Source organism: Elephantulus edwardii, unplaced genomic scaffold (assembly GCF_000299155.1).
Source record: "Elephantulus edwardii isolate Elephantulus edwardi_28Jun2011 unplaced genomic scaffold, EleEdw1.0 scaffold00156, whole genome shotgun sequence".
Taxonomy (NCBI): Eukaryota; Metazoa; Chordata; class Mammalia; order Macroscelidea; family Macroscelididae; genus Elephantulus; species Elephantulus edwardii.
In genome coordinates, this window is record NW_006399906.1 from 449,580 (window position 1) to 472,679 (window position 23,100).

The window sequence follows — 23,100 nt, forward strand, 5'->3', positions numbered from 1 at the left end:
TTAAGTGCATGGATAACAAAATGCTGAATAATAATAATAATAATATATGATTCTGCCATGCATTACTCCAACTTTTGTGTTTGTCCTTCTACAAGGTCTTCAGTGTGAAGGCTATTTTAAGTAAAAAAGTTTTCTTCTTGAAACAGTCTAAAGACAGTGAGAGTTACTTTACTAGTATTAGCCAAACTGACTATAAAACCATATGGCAAAAATGAAACATGAGTTTAGTATATATAAGAAAACCACACAACGGCTTAAAAGAAATGAAACCATTTCAGTGACTAAATATATTTTCTCAAGGTGGAATAAAAATAACCCTAAAATGAAAATCAGTTCTAAAATATTTATTGTAAAAAACCCAGCACAAGTAGGCTCATGGCCTATGCTACTAAAATCTTGAGTAATATTGTAATAAAATGGTGATCTGTGGATGGAAATTTGGAGATAAGAAAGAGGCAATTACACTTGCCTTTCCACATAGGACCTCGCAGTGGGATGACTGAAATAAAATCTCTATTTTTAAAAGTTTAAACAACACCTGTGAATCCTTTAGTATTTCCTTGGAAATTAAAGAATATGTTGGCTTTGGGAAGTAACCATATATAACACAGAGTACAAAATTAATTTCAAGCTTCACATGTTGGTAATAAATGTTAATTTGACATTAAAAGATTCCCTTCCATGAAAGATGATGAACTATCTATATATTTCTCATAAAGGCTCCTTGGTGATTGAAGGGAGATAAATGCATGTCAGACTTGGGCTGCCTATACTCTACTCCCAGGATCCATCAGTTTGAGAAATTATGAAAAGAACTACCCAGGAGTGATATATGCAACTCTTGAAAAATCCATTAACAACACAAAGATTTGTGACCTGGCTTAATTACAATCATCCCAGTGGCAATTTGGTTACAGCTGTCTTCTCAGTAAATGACTCACAGTCCTTTCTGCATTACAGAAGCCTCCTTTCCGTACCGCGGCTTGGAAATTCAGAGCAGTACTCACACGTGTGCTTTCTGGGTATGGATTAGCCTCCTAAAGTACATAATCCCAATAATTATCATGGCAGAAGGAATGCGTAAACTGTGCCTCCAGCACAAGAGAATTAACGGTGAAAAAAAATGGTTTGCATAAGTTTTTCTTAACACATGTGTCTATATTAAATTCAATATTTCGTGAAACTGATATGACCCTGAAAGACGTGCAATGAGTCATTAATCCTGAACTATACCACTGTCTGCTTTGGAGCAAAGAATAAGACAGAATTTAAATGCTGCAGATGTCACGATGTTTTGAAAAACTTTTTAAATTTAAGCATAGAGCTATGATGTGAATTGCAAATTTCAACAGCCTGAATGAGTGAAATATCAATGCCATGTTCCTCCTTTACACTAGAATGCAAGGATTCATCTTCAGGTCTTGTTCACAAAATTAAAATCAAAACCATTGCTCTCTCTTCTCTCCGAGAGCTTAGCACTGACGCTCCTAAGTGAGAGAAGGCTGTTTTCTCTAAACAAAGAATATTATGAATAGAAAAAAAATTCCATTTAAAAGAAATACATCTTATCTTCTGAGGGCTGACAAACACCTAAAGACTGCAGCATTTAACTCAGGAGCTTGGGCTTTGATTTACCACTACAGTGTCATCAAAAGGAGTTTTCATTTATTTATGACATTTGACAGAAGGAAAAGCCAGACTTAGTAGAAAAGAAGTCACTGACATATTACAAGGATTTTTTGAGGGCAAGTTTACTACGTTTTGTTGTTAGTCTGAATGGAAAATAAAACCTAACTATTACCAATGAGGTGAATCCAACTCAAAGCAACCTTATAGGACAGAGTAGAACTGCCTTCAAAGGGTTTCCAAGGCTGAATGGAATCCTCTAAGGCTTTTTTAAACTGAGTGAGTTTAAAATGAGGTCAAACCACTGACCTTTTTGTATAGCAGCTGAGTCCACCAGATCTACTCTGAGTATAGTATCATTAAATGTGTACACTTACATGTAGAGTGAAATGATAAGCACAAGCTATTTTCCTTTTTGGTACCATCCCTTTTACTTTTTAAAGTACTGGCCATGAGTTTTGAGCCCTGATCTTCATAGGCAGCAAATAGCTGAAGAAGGCAGGAGAAATTTTCTTTCTTGGGCTCTTCTAATGAGTGTAGGCCAAACCTTCACTAAGGTACTACGTATCTGCACACAGGCATGAGCATTTAAACTCCTGGCCACCTTTACCCCTGAGCATGACTACCTCCTATACACATATTTACCCCAAGAGGCAACTATATACAAAATGTGGCATAGTTCCCTAGATGGTGCTAAGGTTCAGTTCTACAGAATCTTAATTTTAATTCTACAGCATGTTTTATTCACATAGAATATCTCTGGTACTGTGCTTGCCTACCTGTCAAGTAATAATAAAAAATTTCAGGTAGCAGTATAAGGGTAAATCATAGGGCAGGGTGGAGATAGGATGGCTCTTCTCATGTCTCCTCACAAGTGCTTTTGGCTTCATTAATGTGCACCTGACGTCTGAACTGTCTACTTCGCTCATAACTGCCTTGTTCATTGCGAGGGGTGAGTGTATCCACATACCCAGAAACACAAGTTTATCTGTGAGTAAAGATCATGAAATCCTGACAGGTAGGAATCTGGTACAAATGAAGGGAACTAACGTTTGAAATGTGTCCTTTGACATGAGGGACTGTTATTTGGTAAACTTGAGCTCTGCAGTTCTCAGGTGTTTTTCTTTTCTTTTTGTTGCATGCAAGTTTCTGTCTATGAATCCTTGAAACATTTCTTAGGACTCTGGGTGAACTCATACTATAAAATAAAAAGGGCATGTATTTGCGCGTATGTTTATAAAGGTATAATTCTGGTAAGAAGGCTGATTTTCTATTTCCCTTTCCTCCTCTGCTTTGATCACCATTCTAGCTGCTCTTTTTTTCAGAACACATCTCTATTCTAACTTGTTCTTGCTGTCGCTGCAGTGACAATATAGTTCTCTACAGTGCCCTCTAGGAGCACATGTCTGGGCAGAGAACGAGGAAAATGACCACTCTATTAACCAAGCTGCAGTATGATGACGTTTACACTGGGCTAGTTTCTAGAAAAATGGCAAAGAAAAACCCTAAGCAATCCAAAAAGTTTCCAGTAATGAATGATATGTATACATATTATCTTTTTTTTGGTAGTGTTGAAAGCCAACTTTGGTTGGAATGTGCCTTGCAAGTGTGGCATTACCAATGAAGTTTATAGCACCAAGAGAGTAGTTCCCTGCAGCCTAGGATGGCAGTCCGTGACTGTGTCTGAAGCAGAAAACCTTCGAGAAACATCAATAGTTCTGCTTGTGGAAAAGACAGATAGGCTGTCCCTCACGTTGAAAGTCTGTCTGTGCTTTTCTGTTTACAATAGCCTGGAATGGCAGGATGACTGTCATTAACTATAAAAGCCCATGGTTGAACTAATTTTTTAATCCATTTACATTTGACTTTTTTGGAAGTGGGACATATTACAAAAAACTCCAAATAGTTGATAGAAAAATAACCTTAGAAGGCTGCTGCAGGTGATGTGGTATAAATGCATTGTCAGGAAGAACACTACGACTCTGCCGGAGACACAGTGCCGAATGCTGACTCGGGCAGTGCTTTATCCTTGTGAGATCTTCTTCTTGATGGCAGCCAGCTCTTTCTGAAGATCGGTGAATTTGGGGCGGTTTTCAGGCTTATAATCCCAACACTTCATCATTATTTTGAAAATATCATCTGGACAATTCTGAGGGGCTGACATTCGGTATCCTGAAGACCCAAGAGAAGAGAAGCAAAGAATTTAGCATAGAAGTAACGTGTTCACAAAGGCATTAGACAGTCTTGAAACTTAGTACCTTATGTTGTAGGTGTGACAGCAACAAGAATTCCATTTCAAAGCAAACTGGTTTTTCCTCTCTATAGGTGGTGTAGAATCCAGTACTATAGAACTAAAGAATTATTTTCATCACAGGAGGTGTTCTAATTTGTTTGCTTAACACAAGGTTTGATACAAGATAAGTCACATACAAATATAAATCTCAGTTCTTTCAGAAACTGCTGTTAGAAGCGCTGGGTAAATTTTAAAAAAAATCAGCTCTACAACCAGTGAACATGCTGCATAGGTTTTTTAAAAAATCAGTTCAACAACATTTTGAAGATGATGGAAGATGAGGGTTCAGGAAAGGTCAGTCCTTGGAAAAGACATCATGCTGGGAAAGGTGGAGGGTCAGAGAAAGACAGGAAGACCTTCAACAAGACAGACTGACACAGTGACTGTATCAGTGGGTAAGAACCATCAAAGACGGTGTGGATGGTGCAAGATAGGACAAGGTTCAGGTCTGCTGTTCCTTGGGTCACTACGAGTTGTGGTGGACTCAATAGCACCTAACAACAATCCACAGGTGAAATACAAATAAATGTGAATTGTATTCCTTTACAGTCTAGGAAGAATCTTCAATTCAAATTGTCTGGTGGTGTGCAGCAGTTGCTGGATAGGATGTATGTGCTCTTGTGTGTTTGTTTAAGAGAATGTGAAGTCTGCAAAGCAAAGGAAGAAAGCTAGAAAGTCAAATCTCCTGCACTCACTTCTATAACCATTCCCTATTCAGAAGTCTGATGCTAGGTACCTGCTGTTTGTTGAAAGCATCCTTTCTGCTTAAAGCTTAGAAGCTGCAGTCTGAATAAATACATGTTAGAGTGATACCGTCACCCAGTAATTTCCATCTCAAATCTAGGAACCCCAAAGAGGAGCTTTATTTCTGTCAGAAAGTTCTTAAAAACTTTCTTTTTCCTGCTCTCTCCTGAGATACTCAAATGGTGTCCTCCCCTCTCCTTGGGAAATGTGGCCATTAGACACAGCACCGGCACTGCCCCAGGGCTGGATGTGGATCTTGACTCACCTCTTTCCACTTGTTCTCGAGCCTGCTGATTGGTCATTCCAGGGTATGGACACACTCCTAAGCTGAAGGTCTCCCAGAGGAGGATACCAAAGCTCCACGCATCACTCTCAGAACTGTATCTCCCTGAAGGGGAATAGCAACCACAGCCAGGTGAGGCAGAGTGGACATGAGGGAGGACACTTCTCGGTCCATATGAACATCACTCACACATAAACATATTTTAAGCTTAACAATGAAACTCAACAACTAGTGATCCTAGTCAATCTACTGATTTTACTCTTCAGGTTTGGTAATGTTATCAACTAAAGGAACTAAAAGGGAGCTCCTGCGGGCTAGAGGTAAGAAACTGAGCTGCAATCCCAAAGGCATGTGGTTCTAAACCTACTGCTGCTCCAAGCGAGAAGGATGGGCAAAAACTTAACTGCCTCAGAAAACGTGCTGGAAGATCTGCTGTAGGCTGGTTCTGACTTGACAGAACACAAAAAAAGGAGCAGTCTCAAATTTGCTAGTTAAACCAAACTAACTTCCAAATCACTTTCTTTTCTCTTCAGGAACAAGCATCAGCCAGCAGGCACTCTTACTTTTACTGTGGATAACTTGTTTAAGGAAAAAAAGGTATAAATTTGTGCACTTTAATGCCAAGAAGATGAATCTTTTCAGAAATGGTAGCTTTTCTCTATTATCATTTCTCCCTAAAATTAAAAACAAACTTAAGCAATGAGGGAAGTTTCTTAACTTTAAATTTTTATTCATCACTGTTTACTGGTATTCTTACATACTTAAAGGTCTCATTTTACACTGATAGAAAAAAAAGTAGTTTCTGTAAATGAAACTGTTTTGAACTGAGCAGAAATTAACATAGCTGGCTGATAAAAACAACTTTAAATTCCATGTGCCTCGTTTTGTCAAAATAGCTTGGTGCACCTGTTTCACTGAAATACATGAAAGGGGTGATTTTAGAGAATGACGGGGAGAAAAAAAACCCCAAACAACAAAACACACTAAAGGTGCCTTCTGGAGATGGATATGAGATTAAATTCTTCCCAGGATCCTAGGGGTTAAGAAGTACCAAGATTTTCTCAACAACTTTGTGTTTTTGTTTAAATTTTACATATAAAGCATATGCAATCATAACAAAATACCATGTGCAGCGGTACTAAACAGCTTCTCAAAATTATTTCATTCACTGTCCCTCTTGTAGCTTCCTGTCTCAACTCCGTCATTACAGTGTTTTATAAATGGCCTTCCTCCAAAAGCAGCTTATTGCTTTCAAGTAGGATGGCCTTTTCTCTTTCTTGAAAAAAGTAAAATGAAAATGAGAGTTTGCCTGTACTGTGCTGACGTCAGAGTCTGGAGTATACTTACTGATTATCACTTCCAGCTGTGTGAATTAGCTTCCTTCTTAGAAGGCAGTAATTATGGACATTGACTATGCTGTTTGGTGGAAAATTAGTTTTCTTGTCTGTATATCAACTCTTTTCAAGTTTGACATCCAATAATGTAATACTTTTCATGAAAGTCATTCAATGGCTTTGAGTGAAGACTAATTTGTTCTTTAAGAAAGTGTAAGTTATACACTGTCATAGATATATTTTTTTCTGGTAAGATAATATTTGGGCACCATCAAGTAATGTAAAAGCCAAAATCACAATCCAGAAGAAAAACTTAAAACCTATTACCTTGGCCTTTGAACCTGGTTTTACTAGGTAATTTTAATGAGGTACAAGTAACTTACAATTGTACAGTATTTTGCTACTCTCACTTCTTTCATTTGATGCTCTCAATACTCTAGTAGGAGAAAGAGGTATTAGCATTCTTACCTTAGTAATGAGGAAATGTAGATGCCAAGATGTAGATGGCTTACCAGATTCATAAAGCTCATGGTGAAACTTGTTGCAAAACCTGGTTCCTGTTTACTCACTAAAAATCCTGCCTCTCTCACTGGAATACTTGAGGATTAGTTACAACATCACACTAACTGAATTAGGGTGCTTAGGCTTAAATTCCCAGGTGACCACGACAAAAATTCAGTCATTGATGAATCACTGTTAACACACTGCCATCAAACTGGAACTAACTCATAGCTGACACTCCAGCAGGCTTTCCCAGGCTGTAAGGTGTTTGGAAGGAGACTGCTCCCATGGAGCTGTTGGGTGAATTGATCCCACAGAAAGGCAGAGTCTTTCAGTTAGCAATGTAAATTCCCTCTGGACCACTCTACCAGGGCTCCCTAGTAGATGAATAGATTATTTTATCCCCAAGTTGTAGACTAAGCACCCTGTTTTCCCTATAATACCTTGGTAACTGTGAACTGTGGTGTTGGAGAAGAGTACCACATATCTCATGGACCGCCAAAAGAGCAAACCGATGTCTTTCAGAGAGGGTGCAGCTAGAGTGCTCCTTGGAGGGGAGGATTTGTCTCATCCTTGAGGCAGGTTACTATGAGAGGCTATTCCTTGGAGAAGGACATCATGCTTAGAAAGGTGGAGGGAGGGAAAAAGAAAGGAAGACCCTCAACCAACCAGTTTGACACAGTGACCGCAGCAATAAGCTCAAGTGTGTCAGAGATTGTGAGATGGGCACAGGATAGGACAGGGTTCAGATCTGCTCTTCATAGGTCGCTATTAGTTGTACTCAACTTGACAGCACCTAACATCACCTTGCTGATGTTGTTATGTGCCATCCAGTCACTCATGACTCATTGTGACCCTGTGTACAATAGCTCTGAACTCTTCCCTATCCCAAGCCAGCCTCACTGACTACAAACACACCTATTCTCATTGTCCCATCTACTGTGCCAATCCATCTCATCTAGGGTCTTCCTCTCCTATGCTGTCCCTTCACCCTTCCAAGCATGATGCCCTTCTACAAAGTTTGATACCTCCTGGCCAAATGCCCAAAGTATGTAAGACGGAGCTTCAAAATCCTTGCTTCCAAGGAGACACTTGGTTTTACCCTCTCCAAGACAGACCTATTTGTTCTTCTGGTGGTGGACAGTATGTTAAATACTCTTTTCCAGCATCATAACTCAAAGGTATCAATAATTCTTCTGTCACCCTTAGACTAGTGATAGCAACAACTGAAAATGATGGGAATATATACTGAACAGCCTATGAAATATGCTACCACTTTGTGTAAACAAACAAAAGAGGTGGGTGATACATACAAATAAATAGCTGAGAAATGTCTGGGAGAAGTAGAAACACATAATAAGCATATTTATTTCTGAGAAAAAGTGGGTAATTAGAGTAGAAAAGGGACTTATACTTCATTGTTGCTGCTGGGTGCTATCCAATTGAGTATGACTCATAATGACTGTATGAACAACAGGTCTGAACCATTCTCACAATTTCTGACACACTTGAGCCCACTGCTGCAGTCACTATTTCAATCCACCTGGTAAAGGGTCTTCCTTTCTTTTGCTGTCCCACTATCTTTCCAAGCATTATGTCCATTTCTAAGGAGTAGCTTCTTCTAGCATCTCCTCTCCTCAATGCCCAAAGTATGTGAAATGAAGCTTTATCACCTTTGAGTCCAAGGAGCACTCTGGCATATCTGTTCTTTTGCCAGTCCATGGGATATTTAGTACTCTTCTCCAAAACCATAGTTCAAAGGCATTCTTCTTCTGTCGTTCTTATTCACTGTCCAGTTCTCACACCTGCATATCAAGTGATTGAAGAGACCATGGCCTGAATGTGGCGCTCCTTAGTGCTCAAACTTACATTACTGTTCCTCAGTAATGTGGAAAGGTCCCTGATTTCACACTTTCCCAGTGATCTCCCGACTCTTGGTAACAAGTGTATTGATTGTGATGAAGTAAGATGAAGTCATTAACAGTTTCAATCTTTTCTACATTTATCATGATGTTGCTTATTGGTTCAGTGGTGAGAATTTGTGTTTTCTTGATGTTGAGATGTAATACATATTGAAGGCTATCTTTGAAATTCCGCAGCAAATGCTTCAAGTCTTACTTACTTTCAGCAAGCAAGGTAGTGTCATATACATAACAAAGGTTACTGATGAGTCTTCCTTCAATCCTGATGCCACATTCTTCCTCATAAGAGTCCAGCTTCTTAAGTGATTTTCCCAGCATGCAGATTTAATAAGTATGGAGAAGATTCAAGCCTGACACACACCATTCTTAATTTTAAACCATGAAGTGTCCTTTGCTCTGTTCACACAACAGCCTCTTGGTCTAGGTACAGATTTTGTATGAGCACAATTAAGTTCTCTGGGACTCCCATTCTTCTCAATGTTAGCCACAATTTGTTATGATCCACACAGTTAACTGCCTTTGCATAGTCCATAAAGCACACACAAATAGACATTTTTATGGTATTCTTTGCTTTCAGCCAGGATCCATCTGACATCAGCAATGATATTCTTGGTGCCACAGCCTCTTCTCAATATGATCAAGAATCAATGGTAATGAAGGAAGAAGTTCAAGCTGCACTGAAGGCACTAACAAAATAAATGAGTCCCAGGAATTGTTGGGCTACCAACTGGCATGTTTCAAATGACAGATGCAGCACTTAACAAGCCCTAATGAGTCCATAACTCATCAATGCATGCCTGAAAATTTGGAGGACAGCTGCCTGGCCTACTGACTGGAAGAGATTCATATTTGCTCCCATTCCCAGGAATGGTGACCCAACAGAATATGGAAATTATTGAACAATATCATTCATATCACATATAAACAAGTATTGCTGAAGATCATTAAAAAACTGCTAGAATAGCACATAGAAAGAGAACTGTGAGAAGTTTAACCTGGATGTTGTAAATGTGAGAGGTAGGATTTTACTTGGTTTAGTTGTTTGAAAGAAGAGTGCTGAAGATCGGTTTGCCAAAAAGAACAGGTATGCCTCAGAGAATGTGCAGCCAGAGTGTTCTTTGGAGGTAAAGATGAGAAAGCGTCATCTCAAATACTCTGGACATGTTGCTAGGAGAGGTTCTTCTTTGGGGAGGGAAATCATGCCTGGAAAGGTGAAGGGGAAGTGAAAGAGAGGAAGACCCTCAACCAGACATGATGACCATGGCAACAGGCTTGAGTGTATCAGAGATTGTGAGGATGGCACAAGATAGGGAAGTGTTCAGATTGATTATTCATGGGTTTGCAATGAATTGTACTCAACTCAACAAAATCTAACAACAACAGATAAAAAGTTGAGCTGTTAACCTAAAGGTGGTCAGTTCAAACCCATCAGCTATCTTGTGGAAGAAAAAATGGGCAATATCCTCCAATTAAAGCCCCTGCAAATCTGCTACAGAGTCAGCGATGGGTCAGTTCCAACGCAATGGCAATGTGAAGGAGTGAGTAGTTGCTTAACTGTATGATTTAAAAAAAAACCACACAAAAGCATAATGGGAAGACTGTGGGACACTGGAGTCCAGGTAGTTTCCTCACAGGGGTGTTCTAACAATCAACCAGAAGGGGTTTAAAAATATTTTGAGTGCTCTCAAGAAAGCTTCTGTATAAATATTTAGTGTTGCAATCCTACGTCTTGTTCTGTGATTATCCCTTACTAATATAAGCACATTTGTTATGGATTGTGACCCCTGGTGACCTTCCATTGGGTTTCTGACAAGATTGCTCATCTCTCTTACCAAGAGTCAAAAACCAACTGCCTTAGAAAAGAATCACCATATAAAGAAGCACAGATATCACTGGCTTTAGATTCTGAGAAACAGCAGAGTTGGTTTGTTATGACTTGACAGTTCACTAAAGGCTCTCTTGCTGGCACAAAGGAAGGCAAACTAAGGGTGATGCTTTGTATCTGTAGAGTATTAGGTTCAAAGACGTCAATGCTGTCAACTACTATAACTTAGTCAATTCTTTATGGTGACAACTACCTACACCTATTTATTTCATAGTGTTGTTAGTATGCAGCTCCTTAAACACAGACTTTTGGTGTATAGATTGATCCTAAAAACTACCAAACTAAATATATTAAGAATATTTATTTGTCTTTAACTTGAAAGAGCTCTAGTGGGACAGTGGTTAAGGAATTCTGCCTTTAGCCTAAAGTTGGGAACCTACTGGTTGTTGCACAGGACAAAGATGAGACAATTTGCTTCAGTCACAATTTACAGCCTTAGAAATCCTACAGGCAGTTCTTTTCATTCTATATTGTCACCATGAGTCAGAATCCATTTGATGGCAGAAATATTTTTTGGGTGTGTGTATCTTTAATCCTAGAAAACTCTCAAAGATTAAATTTCTTGATGAAGTGCTTTTTGTTTTAAATTCATAAAGAATAATTTTTTTTATTTTTAGTCAAAACAAGACTATAATGGTTCACCAGCCCATGGGATCATAAGCTAGCTGCAACTCCTAAAGAAAATGTATTTTCAAATTTCACTTAAAGTACAATCTGGTCATTTTTTAAATTCCTGCACTGTTAATCCATCTTGATATGGCCCATTTCATCCCACCTACAGATAATGCTATATTTATTTCCAATTACAGTAACACAGAAAAATCAGCTGGAAAAAGAAATCCCTGCTGTTTTAAAATGTATCTCTCTTTTCAACAAGATTTATACAACTTTCAGAGACTGAGATGCTATGAAACTATGTCACTTTTCAGAATGAAAAACTAAAGAAATGTCTGACTTAATATTTTAGGGGTCTAACACAAGGTGAGAATACTGGACCAATTATAAGACTTTCAAAAGAAATTGTACAAAGCAAGGATTTTACTCTCCGTATAATTTTGAGCAAGTTGCTAGGAGAGGCTACTCCTTGGAGAGGGACACCGCCATTGGAAGGGTGGAGGGAGGTAGAAGAGAGGAAGACTCAATCAGATGGATCAACACAGTGACTGCGGTAACGGACTAGAGTGTGTTAGGGATCGTGAGGGTAGCACAGGATAGAACAAGGTTCAGATATGTTATTCAGAGGGTTGCTACGGGTCATACTTAAATCAATGGTACATAAAAACAATAATAACAAACTGATTATTATAAAATGAAAATCACCTTTTCTTTGAAAAGGGAATAATTTCTGTCAGATGATTAGTTACATTTTTAAATGCTTGTCCATCTATCATATTAATCTGACACTATTATGTACAGAAATACGATGAATCATTTTAATGAACGATGTTTGTGTTCATGTTTCAGTGTATGAACCTGTACACATTATGTGTGTTAATCTTCAAGTCATTCTAAGTTTTACCTCTGGAACTTTCTCTATTTATGTTGCAGAAAGAGTCATTTTATCACTGAAAGGAGAAGCCGTCTGTCCTTACCATAATTGAGAGCTTCTGGTGCTGTCCATTTAATGGGTATCTGCTTTAGGCCAGAAGATGAATAGACTCCACCATCTTCTTGACGAGACATTCCAAAGTCACTGATTTTCAGGAGATTATTTTCACTTACCAGGCAATTTCTTGCAGCAAGGTCCCTAGGTTACAACAGACATAGAAAACACCTATTAGAACATATTGAAAGCTGCTTTCACATTTATGACTTTCACATTTTGCAATTTCACATTTGCAGTGAATTTATAATGCCGGTGATTCATCAGTCCTTCTCATCTTTTTTTGTCATAGGTAAAAAGCATCCATAAGCACACCGACTTAAGGAACAGGCCATGCTAGAACTCTTGTATTTCCATTTAAATAGAAATAAACATTGACTGTAGGGTTGAAAGAGAAAAATCACAGTGGAAAGGCAATGTACACTTAGCATCATTTCCCTGTTAGCGGTCTCTCTTAGAGCTTCACTCTTCAACAGAACTTTCTGTGATTCTGGGATGTTCTCTCTCTGTCCAGTAAAGTGACTACTAGCCACAAATGTGGTTATGGCCACTTGCTGTATGGTTAGGGTGATAAGAGAAACTACATTTTAGTTTCATTTCTGCTTAATTAATTAAAGTTTAAAAGTCACATGCAATTAGTATCGTCAGCTTTTTTATAATAGAACGCTCACTCACTCATTTGTGTTGAGTCAGAACAAATTCATATTGACCCTCTAGCAGGATTTTAGAGGTGGTAAATCACATGGGAAGAGACAGCCTCTCTTTCTTCTGAGGAGTATCTGATGGATTCAAACCATTAGCCTTTGAATAGGCAGTGCAACTCCCTACCCACTAGGGCATGCAAGCTCCAATTCAATTTATTAACTTTTTCCACAGTTGGTGCAGAAATGCTTGCATATCTACATTCCTACATTAATTTCATTTCACTTAAATCTAAAAATCCATGTCCATGGAAGCTATAATCAAGAACTAAAACAAATGAAATCTGCTGTCAATAGAACTCTTGAAGGTTCTAAAAAACAAAAATTTCACTCTGAAGACTAAGGTGCAGTAAACTCAAACTAGTATTTTGAATTGTCTCTCTAGGAACTGAAGGGAGCTCTGGTGGTGTCTCGAGCTGCACTGCTGACTCAAAGGTAGTGCCTCTGGCAGCTTTGTGAGAGAAAGATGGGTCATCTCCTCCCATGTGACTCACAGACACGGAACACCACCTTGGAGGTCAGTTTTGACGCAATGGCAAAGACTGAGTGAGTATGACACATCTGAAAATTAAACAACGAACAGGAAAACAAAAGAAGAACTGTTTTTCAGGTGGTGTCTTAGAATTCAATTGATGTCTTTGAATTATGAGTTTGGTAAAGAATACTGAATTAGACTGACGAAAGAGTGGACATCTTTGCTTTGGAAGAAGTGTAGCCAGATTGCTCCACAGAAACAAGGGTGGCTAGTCTGTTTCATGAACTTTGGACATATTATCAGGCAGGTCTAATCCCTGGACAAGGACATCACACTTGGAAAAGTAAGCAGAGGATTTTATACTCCACACAGTGGACTGATAGACTAACTTCAACAATGAGTTCGAACTCAGTGACACCATAAAGGTGGTGCAGAACTGGGCAGTATTTTATTCTGTTGCAGTCTAGTAACAGCTGACCAGAGGTTAAGCTCTGAGTTGTTTCCAACTGACAGCAATGAGTTCCCACGAGGACAGAAAGAGTTCATAAACAAAAAATGCTTAGAACCTGGCTTGTCAGCACTAAAAGATCAACAATTATTAACTATCTACTTGCTATGCATCAGAGAGCTGGACAATGGCTAGTGATAATAGAAGAATTGATGCCTTTGAGCTGTGGTGCTGGAGAAGAGTATTGAATGTACCACAGACTGGTAAGAAAACAGATTCATCCTAGACAGGGTTAAGCCAGGCTACTCCTTGGACGAAAGGATTCTGGGGCTTCGTCTGACATACTTTGGACATGTTGTAAGGAGGGACAGGTCCCTGGAGAGGGACGTCGTTCTTGGGAGGGTGGAGGGACAGTGCAGGAGGGGAAGGCCCTCTATGAGGCGGACTGATTCAGTGACTGGGGTAATAGGGATGGATGTGTTGGAGACAGTGCGATTGGCACAGGCTAGGGCAGAGTTTAGGGCTATTGTACATAGGGTCATCATGAGTCACAGGTGACTTGACGGCACATAACAACAACTACAACAACAACAACAACATAGCTATCTGCTGTTGTTCTTATGTGCCATCAAGTTGACTGAGAGTCATAGTAACCCTATGAACAATGGATCTAAGCCCTGCCCAATCCTGTGCCATCCTCATAAACTCTGACATATTTGAGGCCTTTGCTCCAGCCACTGTGTCAATCCATCTCATTGCAAGTCCCCCTCTCTTATGCTAACCCTCTTCCTTTCCAAGCATGATGTCCCTTTCCAAGGAAAAGCCCCCATTAACAACTTGCCTGAAGTACCTGAGGTGAAGTTTCACCATCCTTGGAGCACCCTAGCTGCACTTTCCCCAAGACAGACCTGTTTGCTCCCTTGGTAGAATTCAATTATATATAAATCACAATTTATTTTAAAAGTTATCACATACTGATTTGTTTTAAATGGCACATTTACAAAACAAAAAATGTATTTCTTATACATTTAAATATCTGGCAACAATGAATGGAAAAAAAAACCCAACAAAGAACAACCCAAAAATCTCAGTTGGTAAATTAAAAATAATATATTTGGCTCACAAAGTGAAGTACATCTAAAAGTTGATTTGTGAGAAAATGATACAAATATTTTTCTTTGAGGTTTGTAACTGTCAATCCTTTCCCCTAAAAAAATTACTCAAGGAAGTAGGATACATTCTCTCAACTGACAACTGGATAAGACAAAATGAATCCTGGACTCACAGAGAGATCTCATGCATACACAACAGAAGAAAATGATGTCTGGCCCTGTGACCACTTACTGGCTTGAGTACAGTGTAGCAGTTATTTCTGTCAGTCCTTTATATTGAGGGTGTCCTTTGTTTTGGCTGACTTATTAAACAATAATGTTCTTTTCTAGAGATTAGTCTATCCTGATGATATGCCAAAAGTAAGTTAGAAGAAGTTAGGTAAATGGCAGGCAGAGAAGATGCAAAGGAAGCTCCCAGATGTTAAGGATAAGCTTCAGATGGTGACTTTAGAAGGCAGGAAGTGACTTACAGTTGTGGATATTTGTACTGGGTGACATGGTTTGTACTAGTACTTCAGTGAGGTGACTTCTTATGAACCTTGTAAAGTAAGTAGGGTCACCCTGATCTTATCGATAAGGAAATGGCGGGATAGAGATGCTTGTAATATACTGAGGTTGCATATAAATCAATATACTTGAGGTGTTATATGTAAATCAGTAAGAAGTAGGGTACACTGTGCTAAAGAGAGGCAAGTGAATTCTGGTTCCATTCCAAAGAAGAAAGAAAAGCTTTTGTTGGTGACCTTAGTTCACCTGTTTTGCAGATTTAGCTAGTTTTTCCAATCTGAAGTAATTACCACAGCATGCACTTGTCAACTACAGTCCACAGGACACTGGACTACTCCTCAGGGCCAAATGTCAACCTTTAAGAAAATGAGCATTTTTCACTGTAGCATTTCAGTCTTTTAAAGGACTTCATTTTACCAGTCCTCAAAACAAGTTACGCTTTATGGCTCCATACATTTGTAACAACTATCTTCACAGCACCGCTGGCTTAGAGGTTTATCCTCTGAAATGACTACAATTCTCTGAGAAACAAACCATAAATTAATTTATGGATACCTTAAATTCAAGGTAAATAACATTTCAATAGCACAGAAAACTTCCTTCGTCCTGCATTAAGTTCAACTGGATAGAAATTGTGCCTTTTTGGCATAATCTATGAATTAAATAAGAACCCTACGGCTTTCAGGCAATAAGCAAACACTGTACACTTTCCAGTTGCTCAATATTCTAAATATTAAAAGAGGTAAGAAATAAGATGTGGACTTTGGCCTGAGAAGGTGACATATCTTCCAGAGAAGGCCAGACATATCTTCCTCCTTCTTCTTCCCATTCCTTCCTGTATTAACCATACAACTGTCCAGGTCTTAGTCAGATGCTCTCTCTAGGAGACACAATTGTGCTCCCTGCCTCTTCACACAGGAAAATGCTGGAGTGTGTGACATGGTTTGTGCTAAAACTTCATTGAGGCAACTTTCCAACAACAGTGTAAAGTAAGTATGTCACCCTCATTTTATAGGTGAGGAAATGGAGGTATAGAGAGGTCTGCAATATACCTGAGGTTACACAGAAATCAATATACCTAAGGTGTGATATATAAATCTGTATGAAGTAGGGTACTTGTGCTGCTAGAATTGAATCAATGTGAGCCTGTGGGTTACACACTGCAAATCTGATAGGAATTCAGAGGTGGAGAAATCTCATACTGGGCTGGGGTTGTCATTCACAAGAGGAATCAGAAATAGCTGCATCTCGCCACATGCAGCGGAATAGAACGACAAATGCTGATGACTGCCAAAAGGATATGGAAATGTTCCATTTATGACTGCTGAGTAATCGTATCTGAAGATTCAAAGTCAAACTTCTAAGTGTGTACCAGAGGTGTCTTACAAGTCATACATAATACGAGACAGGCTAATTAAGGATGAAATGAGCACAGAGAGCAGTCAAAGAAAATCCAGTGCCAGCAGGCAGCAGAGATGAGCAAATTTCCTTCCCTATCTGGAAAGCACACCAGTGGGCATCCTGCTCCGTGGTGATGCTGACTTACAGCAGATTCTATAGGAAACCAGAAAAACCATGAGCCTGAGCCAGTGGTCTTTTCTCCCAGGGTGCATCACGCTGAACATCACTAACTGCTTGCGGCTGATGGTACAAAGTCAGATTTATTCCTCACATAGAAAAGAAATTAGGTCTTAATATTGTAAAGACTATTCCCATTGAAGTTTGACAATACTGAACTACAAATAACTATCAGATCTTAGGGGGAAAATGTCTATTAATAGTACTATGGCCCTTCCTTATTCTGATGAAAATATGGCTCTGAAACTGACAACCAAGGTTTAGGGAATAAATAGGCAACCTTCCTTTACCTTACTAAGTTAGGATATAAAGAGTGATTATATTTTATTAATGACTAACTAAACTATTATTCTGGTAATTGGCTGTAAGCAACCTTTTTAACATTAAAAAGCAGTGGTCAAAAGCACTATTTAGGAAGTATTGTATTATCATTTTACTAGCACTTAGACTTTTCAGAAGTTTACATATTTACCTCAGTTTTCATAACTGTAAAATGGGACTATAAGAGCATCTACTTTATAAAGTTGTTGTGAAGATAAAATACACTAATGAATGCAAACTGCTTATAGCACATTAACTGGAAAATAGCAGGCACACAACAAATGTTCACTACAGATGTAGAACTGCACATTCATCACAGCAAAATTGAATTTTAGCCCAAGAGACCATATGTTGCAGAATCACTGCATTTTCCCTCCTAATGGGAAAAAGCTCTTTGATAATTTCTCTTTATATGACTATAAAAGCCATTAAATTTAATTTTAACAACAACTTATATAGTGCTATATACCAGGCTCTGTTCCTAAGCACTTTTCATGTACCAACTCAACTCATTCATTGCAGCTAAGTCAGAACCATCTTACAGCTGACCCTCCAGCAGGTTTCTCAGGCTGTAAAATGCAAGAGGGGACCCCCCTTCACTTTCTCCTGTGGAGCTGCTGATGGCCTAGTCTGTAGGGAGGTACGTTGCTGACCCAAAGGTGGCACCACTCTGGTGGTGCTTTCAGACATAATGCTACTGAAGGGAGCTTTGGTGGTATAGTCCATAGAAAGTCTCACTGCTATTCTAAAAAGGACTGGTTCAAATGCTCCAGCAGCTCGGTGGATAACAATGGGCAATCTCCACTTGTGCAATGTTATCCTCAGAAAACCCAGTGGAGTGACAAAGAGTTTGAAAGTTTTTAAATTCTTGTAAAAAGATCGAGGATCATGTGGGGACAGCCATATTTGACCTTCATCAACTTCACAAAGGGGAACTGTCCCTCTCAACAGCATAAACAACATAAAACCAATTCCCATGAGGTCAGATATATAGTCTACATTCCATGCATCTTTCTACTCACCTCATCACCAATCTTACTGTTTACTGGGTCCAAAATCTAATGTGATAGCTCACAGACCATATAGAACCACATAGGGGAAGTCAAAATGTTATAATCAGCAGCAAGACACAGTCAGGCCACCTTCCAAAATGTGCTCACAGGCATCCCAGACTTGAGTCTTGAGGCTTTACGCAAGTATTACAAAGTTCTCATATCTGTCAATAGTGGCTCGCTCCCCAACCCCCAGTTGTCCAACAACCTTGAGCACAGGCTCTTAGCTTAGCTTTTGCTCTGTCCAGGGAGCAGCAGTCTGAAGGCTGCTCCTTCTCATGTCAGGTCTCTGGTTCTCCACTGTGGCTCCTATGGCTGTGCTCTGATCTTCATGAACAAGTTGCGTTCTCTTGCTTGTTCTTCTTGGGTAGTGAGGTCCCTTCTTTGTGCTGCTGGATCCACTCAATTTAATGGCAAGACTAGCTAGTCCCTATGTGGATTGGTGAGACTAGCCAATCAATCCCCTTGTGGATAGGCTAACATGCCCTATTCACACATTCCCAATCATCTACATAGCAAAATAAAATACAATGGCTAGGAAAGTCATATGGAAGATACACTACACAATTATCCATATACATGCAATTAGGATCTTTATTCTGACAGGCTCAGAGGGGCAAATGACTTGCCTAAGGTCACACACCCAGTAAGTGAGTCAAGTCAGGAGCTGAACCTCAGCAGTACCACTCCAGAGGCTTCGATTTTAGCCATTTGTTCTGAGCCTCTCAATATCTCACCAACTTTCTTCTGAAGTATGGTCAAACTTTGCCTCTCTTAATCCCTGGATATTGACTTTAATTTTCAAAACTTAAAACAACAGAAGAGAGCAACTTGTTAAAAAGAGAGAAAGTAGCACCTCAAGCTTTCCCAACAATTACAAAACCAAAATGGCCTATTAAAAAAAAAACCCAAAAAACATTAAACAAACCCAATCCAAAACTTTTCCTTGTTTAGTGGGTTCTGACTAATAAGGCCTCTCCACCTAGTTTTTGGGATGTAAATCATAATGAGGACTGTTCATTTTTCTCTCCAGGAGTCATCCACAGATTCACACTGGTGGAGACAGATGCACATTTGGATTAGGAGAGCAACTTGCTAGACTACTCTACGTGAGCACCCTAAGAAAAATGTAAATAAGTGCTTTAATGAAAGAGGAATTACTACTTGATTTTGTGCTTTAAAATTGTGCATGCAATAACAAAGATGGAATCATACACTGTCTCACAGGGCACATTAGGAGCTGTAGTTGAGCTATAACTGTCTAGCTAACACCTTGGGGATCATTATATACATCCTGGCTACTAATGAGCTACAAATATGAGATTAGACATAGTCCAAAAAAGACAAGTCTTGCCAGATTGTCCTGTAAATCAGATGTTGCTCATTCCTGCTTCACAATCTTACTTTGACTTGTTAAGGTCCACTGAGTTGAAACCTACCCACAGCTGACCCTCCAGTGGGTTTCTAGGGCTATAAATCACTTGGACGGTGATGGATCATCTTTCCCCTGTGGTAGATTTGAACTGCTTGGCTTTGCATTGGCAGCATAGCAGCTTAACCTTTAGACCACCAGAGCTACCTATTTCTTCTGACTAGAATTTTGTAAATCTAAGATTCTCCCTAGATTTTACATTTTCAGTGCACCTCTGATTTCACAGTATTTTCCATTCATTATGCTATTCCTCATCTCCTATTTCCCCTTCACACCTCCTTCACCACCACATACCTCTCCTATTGGTTAATTCTGTGCCTAGTATTGTTGTTAGGTGCCAAGGAGTCCAGTATGACCCAAAGCAACTCTACAAAGAACACCCTGTCCTATCCTGTGCAATTCTCACATGCACCCTCACCCTAGCACATTATAGCAGTCACTGTGTCAATCTATTTCACTGAGGGTCTTCTTCTCCTTTGGCAACCTTTCCAAGGCATTATGTCACTCTCCAATGAATAGCCTCTCTTGACAACATAACAAAACTTAGTCATCTTTGCCTTCAAAGGAGCACTATGGCTTCATTTTCTCCAAGACATATTTTTGGGTTCTTTTGGAAGTTCATGGTATATTCAATATTCTTCTCCAACACCATGGCTCAAAAGCATCAATTCTTCTTCTGTCATCCTTATTCATTGTCCAGCTCTCAGATGCACAGCAAAGGATCAAAATCAGATGCATGTTAGTTTTCAAATTAACAATATTGCTCCTCAATAACTTGGAAAGGTGCCTAACTGCAGACTTTGCCAGTGCAATACCTCTGATATCCAGACTGCTGGTACCAAGGGTGTTGATTGTGGATTCAAGTAAGATGAAATAATTGACAGTTTCAATCTTTTCTCTGTCTAATCATGATGTTGCCTATTAGTCCAATGGTAATAATTTTGTTTTCTTGATGTCAAGATACAATCCATATTGAAGGCTGTATTCTTTAATCTCCTGCAACAAGTGTTCCAAGTCCTTCTCACTTTCAGCAAACAAAGTTGTGTCATCTGTTCCTAAAGATTGTAAGTGCTGAGTATTAATAGCACATACTTCTAAAAGAAAGAAGTCCTATGAACAAAACTGTGAAAACTAGGCCCATTATTAATCTGCCTTCTTCTTCCTTTGAAAAAAATTTCCAGTGCCATAGATTTCTAGGAGGATGGAAATAAAAATGCCACCTCTGTGAACACAGTAGTTGACCTGGTGTGCCTTGACAAGAGAGCATAATTTATCGTTAGCTTTTCCCCCCCCTCCCCTCTCCTCCTCTCAGCTGGTCTGTTGCTTGACTGGAATATTTGATGAGAGCCAAATGACTTACTGTTCCAGCAAGATCTTTCCTGATGTCTGTCAGAGCACTTCAGTATTTGAGTCTCAGTATTTAAGTCTCCTCACTTAGTAACAGGCAGTGCTAAAATGAAAATATTCTTTTGTGGAAAATGAGGCACATATCAGTATCTATTCGCATTTGGCTCTACATGATTTGAACAGAAACAAGCTCTGGTTAGAGTTGTGTTACCAAGGCCCTAAGAGAATCGAGTGTCAGGGCAGATAAATCCTGGCAATAGGGAAAAGAAATGGAAGGAAAAACTGGGTATAGGGTGGTGACAAGGGAGGGCAGATCTGAGTAGGGCATGAGGGGCAGGTAGTAGGGGCAATTAGGCAGATAAAAGTTCCAAGATATGTGGAAATGATTCTGTCCATCAAGTCAGAATTGATCCACAGCTGACCGTCCAGTGGATTTATAAATTAAAAAGGAAGGGTTTACCCATTTTTCTCCCAAGGAGCCAATGGTAGATTCAAACTACCAGAGAGGCATGATCTTTGAGTTATCAGGGCAACTCCTTATGAACTAGGCCAGGAGGGCTCTTCCTTCCCTTTCTGTTGTATTAGGACTAGCTCTAGTGTATTTATTGCAAACTGGGTCATTTCTTTCTTAACAGGAAAGCATGATCACCACTAGACATCTGGGTGCCTTAACCACTGAGTCTACTTATCAGACTGGAGTAATAATGCCCACCTAAGCCACACTCTCTGGATGAAAGAAAAGCCTTTGATGATTTGTTCAAATGGAACCACACATGAAACAACATTGTCTTTGCCTGGAATAGCCTCTTGAATGAGCTCCATTATGTAAGAGACTATATAAGTCACACCTGCCTTACTTAAAATAGGCACACTCTGCACATACAGAAGTGCTTACTCCTTCTGACTCCTTCATCTCCTTTGAGTGACCCCTATAAAGGAACTCTGGTTGGGCACGTGCAAGTGCATATTCCATATATGTTTTATTTAGTTTAGAAATAAAGTTTCAAGATAGTTGACTGAGAGAAAAGAGAAACTCATAGTTAATATGAATATTGTAAAAAGAAAAATCAGAACCAAATGCATAATGGTAACATTTAATTCAGACCTGAAATCATGAGTTTTTTTTCTTCTTTTTCAGTATTTAATTGCTGAGCTTAATCTAGACAGTTTGTAGTTTTATGAAAGGAGTACAACATTTATTTACATAGGCAGATATGAATCTCTCACTCAATGGTTTTGTTCTCTAACAACTGAAGGCCACACTGTGAAATGAGATAACCTAAGCTCTAGAAACTATCTCTGGGCAGATTTTAACTGTTGATCTAATGTTAATCTTCTTAATAAATAAAGAATTTGGTCTAGAGGAACATGGAGTGGTGAACTGAAAACATTCTGATGAAAAGTAAATGTTTAAATTGCTTTTGTTCAAAGAAATGCATCAAATTCCAGAAGATAATCCAACAACAAAACTGGACTTTGTTGTTAAGTATGCAAGTTAAAGGTCAATAGCTGTTTAAGATTGTAATAAAATGTACTGCAAGGATTTGGCTTCAACGCTGGCTTCAGTATGATAGAGTTTACATTCCTAAAAGTCTTCTGGAAGAAGATTTGAAAAAAAAAAATTAAAACCATTCACTCCTGCCATTCCAAGAATATGAGACAAGAAAATGATGTAGCTTGCCTGAGTGACAAATGGCATTATTTCAAATGCTACATTTGAATATACTACATACGGACAAAGCTTAGAAACATTATGGTGAGGGAAATGAGTTGCAAAAGGGCAAACATTGTATATCCTCATTTATATGAAGTCTCTAGAACAGGAATATATAAAGAGACTAAAAGTGGCACATGGATAAGGAAAGGGGGAGTAACATCGTAAGAGGTAAAGTATGTCTATTAAGAGTGATGGGGGGAAATGAAAACAATAAAAAAA

At 39.0% G+C, this 23,100-nt stretch overlaps 1 protein-coding gene across 1 annotated transcript in view; it reads right to left on the reverse strand.

Moving 5' to 3' along the window:
* Nucleotides 1-3,564: 3,564 nt before the first annotated feature.
* LOC102866788 (tyrosine-protein kinase Fer-like) overlaps nucleotides 3,565-23,100 on the reverse strand; it is a 575,672-nt gene continuing 556,136 nt past the window's right edge. Inside the window, exons 16-18 of the mRNA XM_006895050.1 lie at nucleotides 12,181-12,335; nucleotides 4,929-5,051; nucleotides 3,565-3,798 (exon numbers count right to left, since the gene is read on the reverse strand). Coding sequence (XP_006895112.1) covers nucleotides 3,650-3,798; nucleotides 4,929-5,051; nucleotides 12,181-12,335 — 427 coding nt within the window. The 3' untranslated portion in view covers nucleotides 3,565-3,649. The remainder of the gene's footprint in view (nucleotides 3,799-4,928; nucleotides 5,052-12,180; nucleotides 12,336-23,100) is intronic.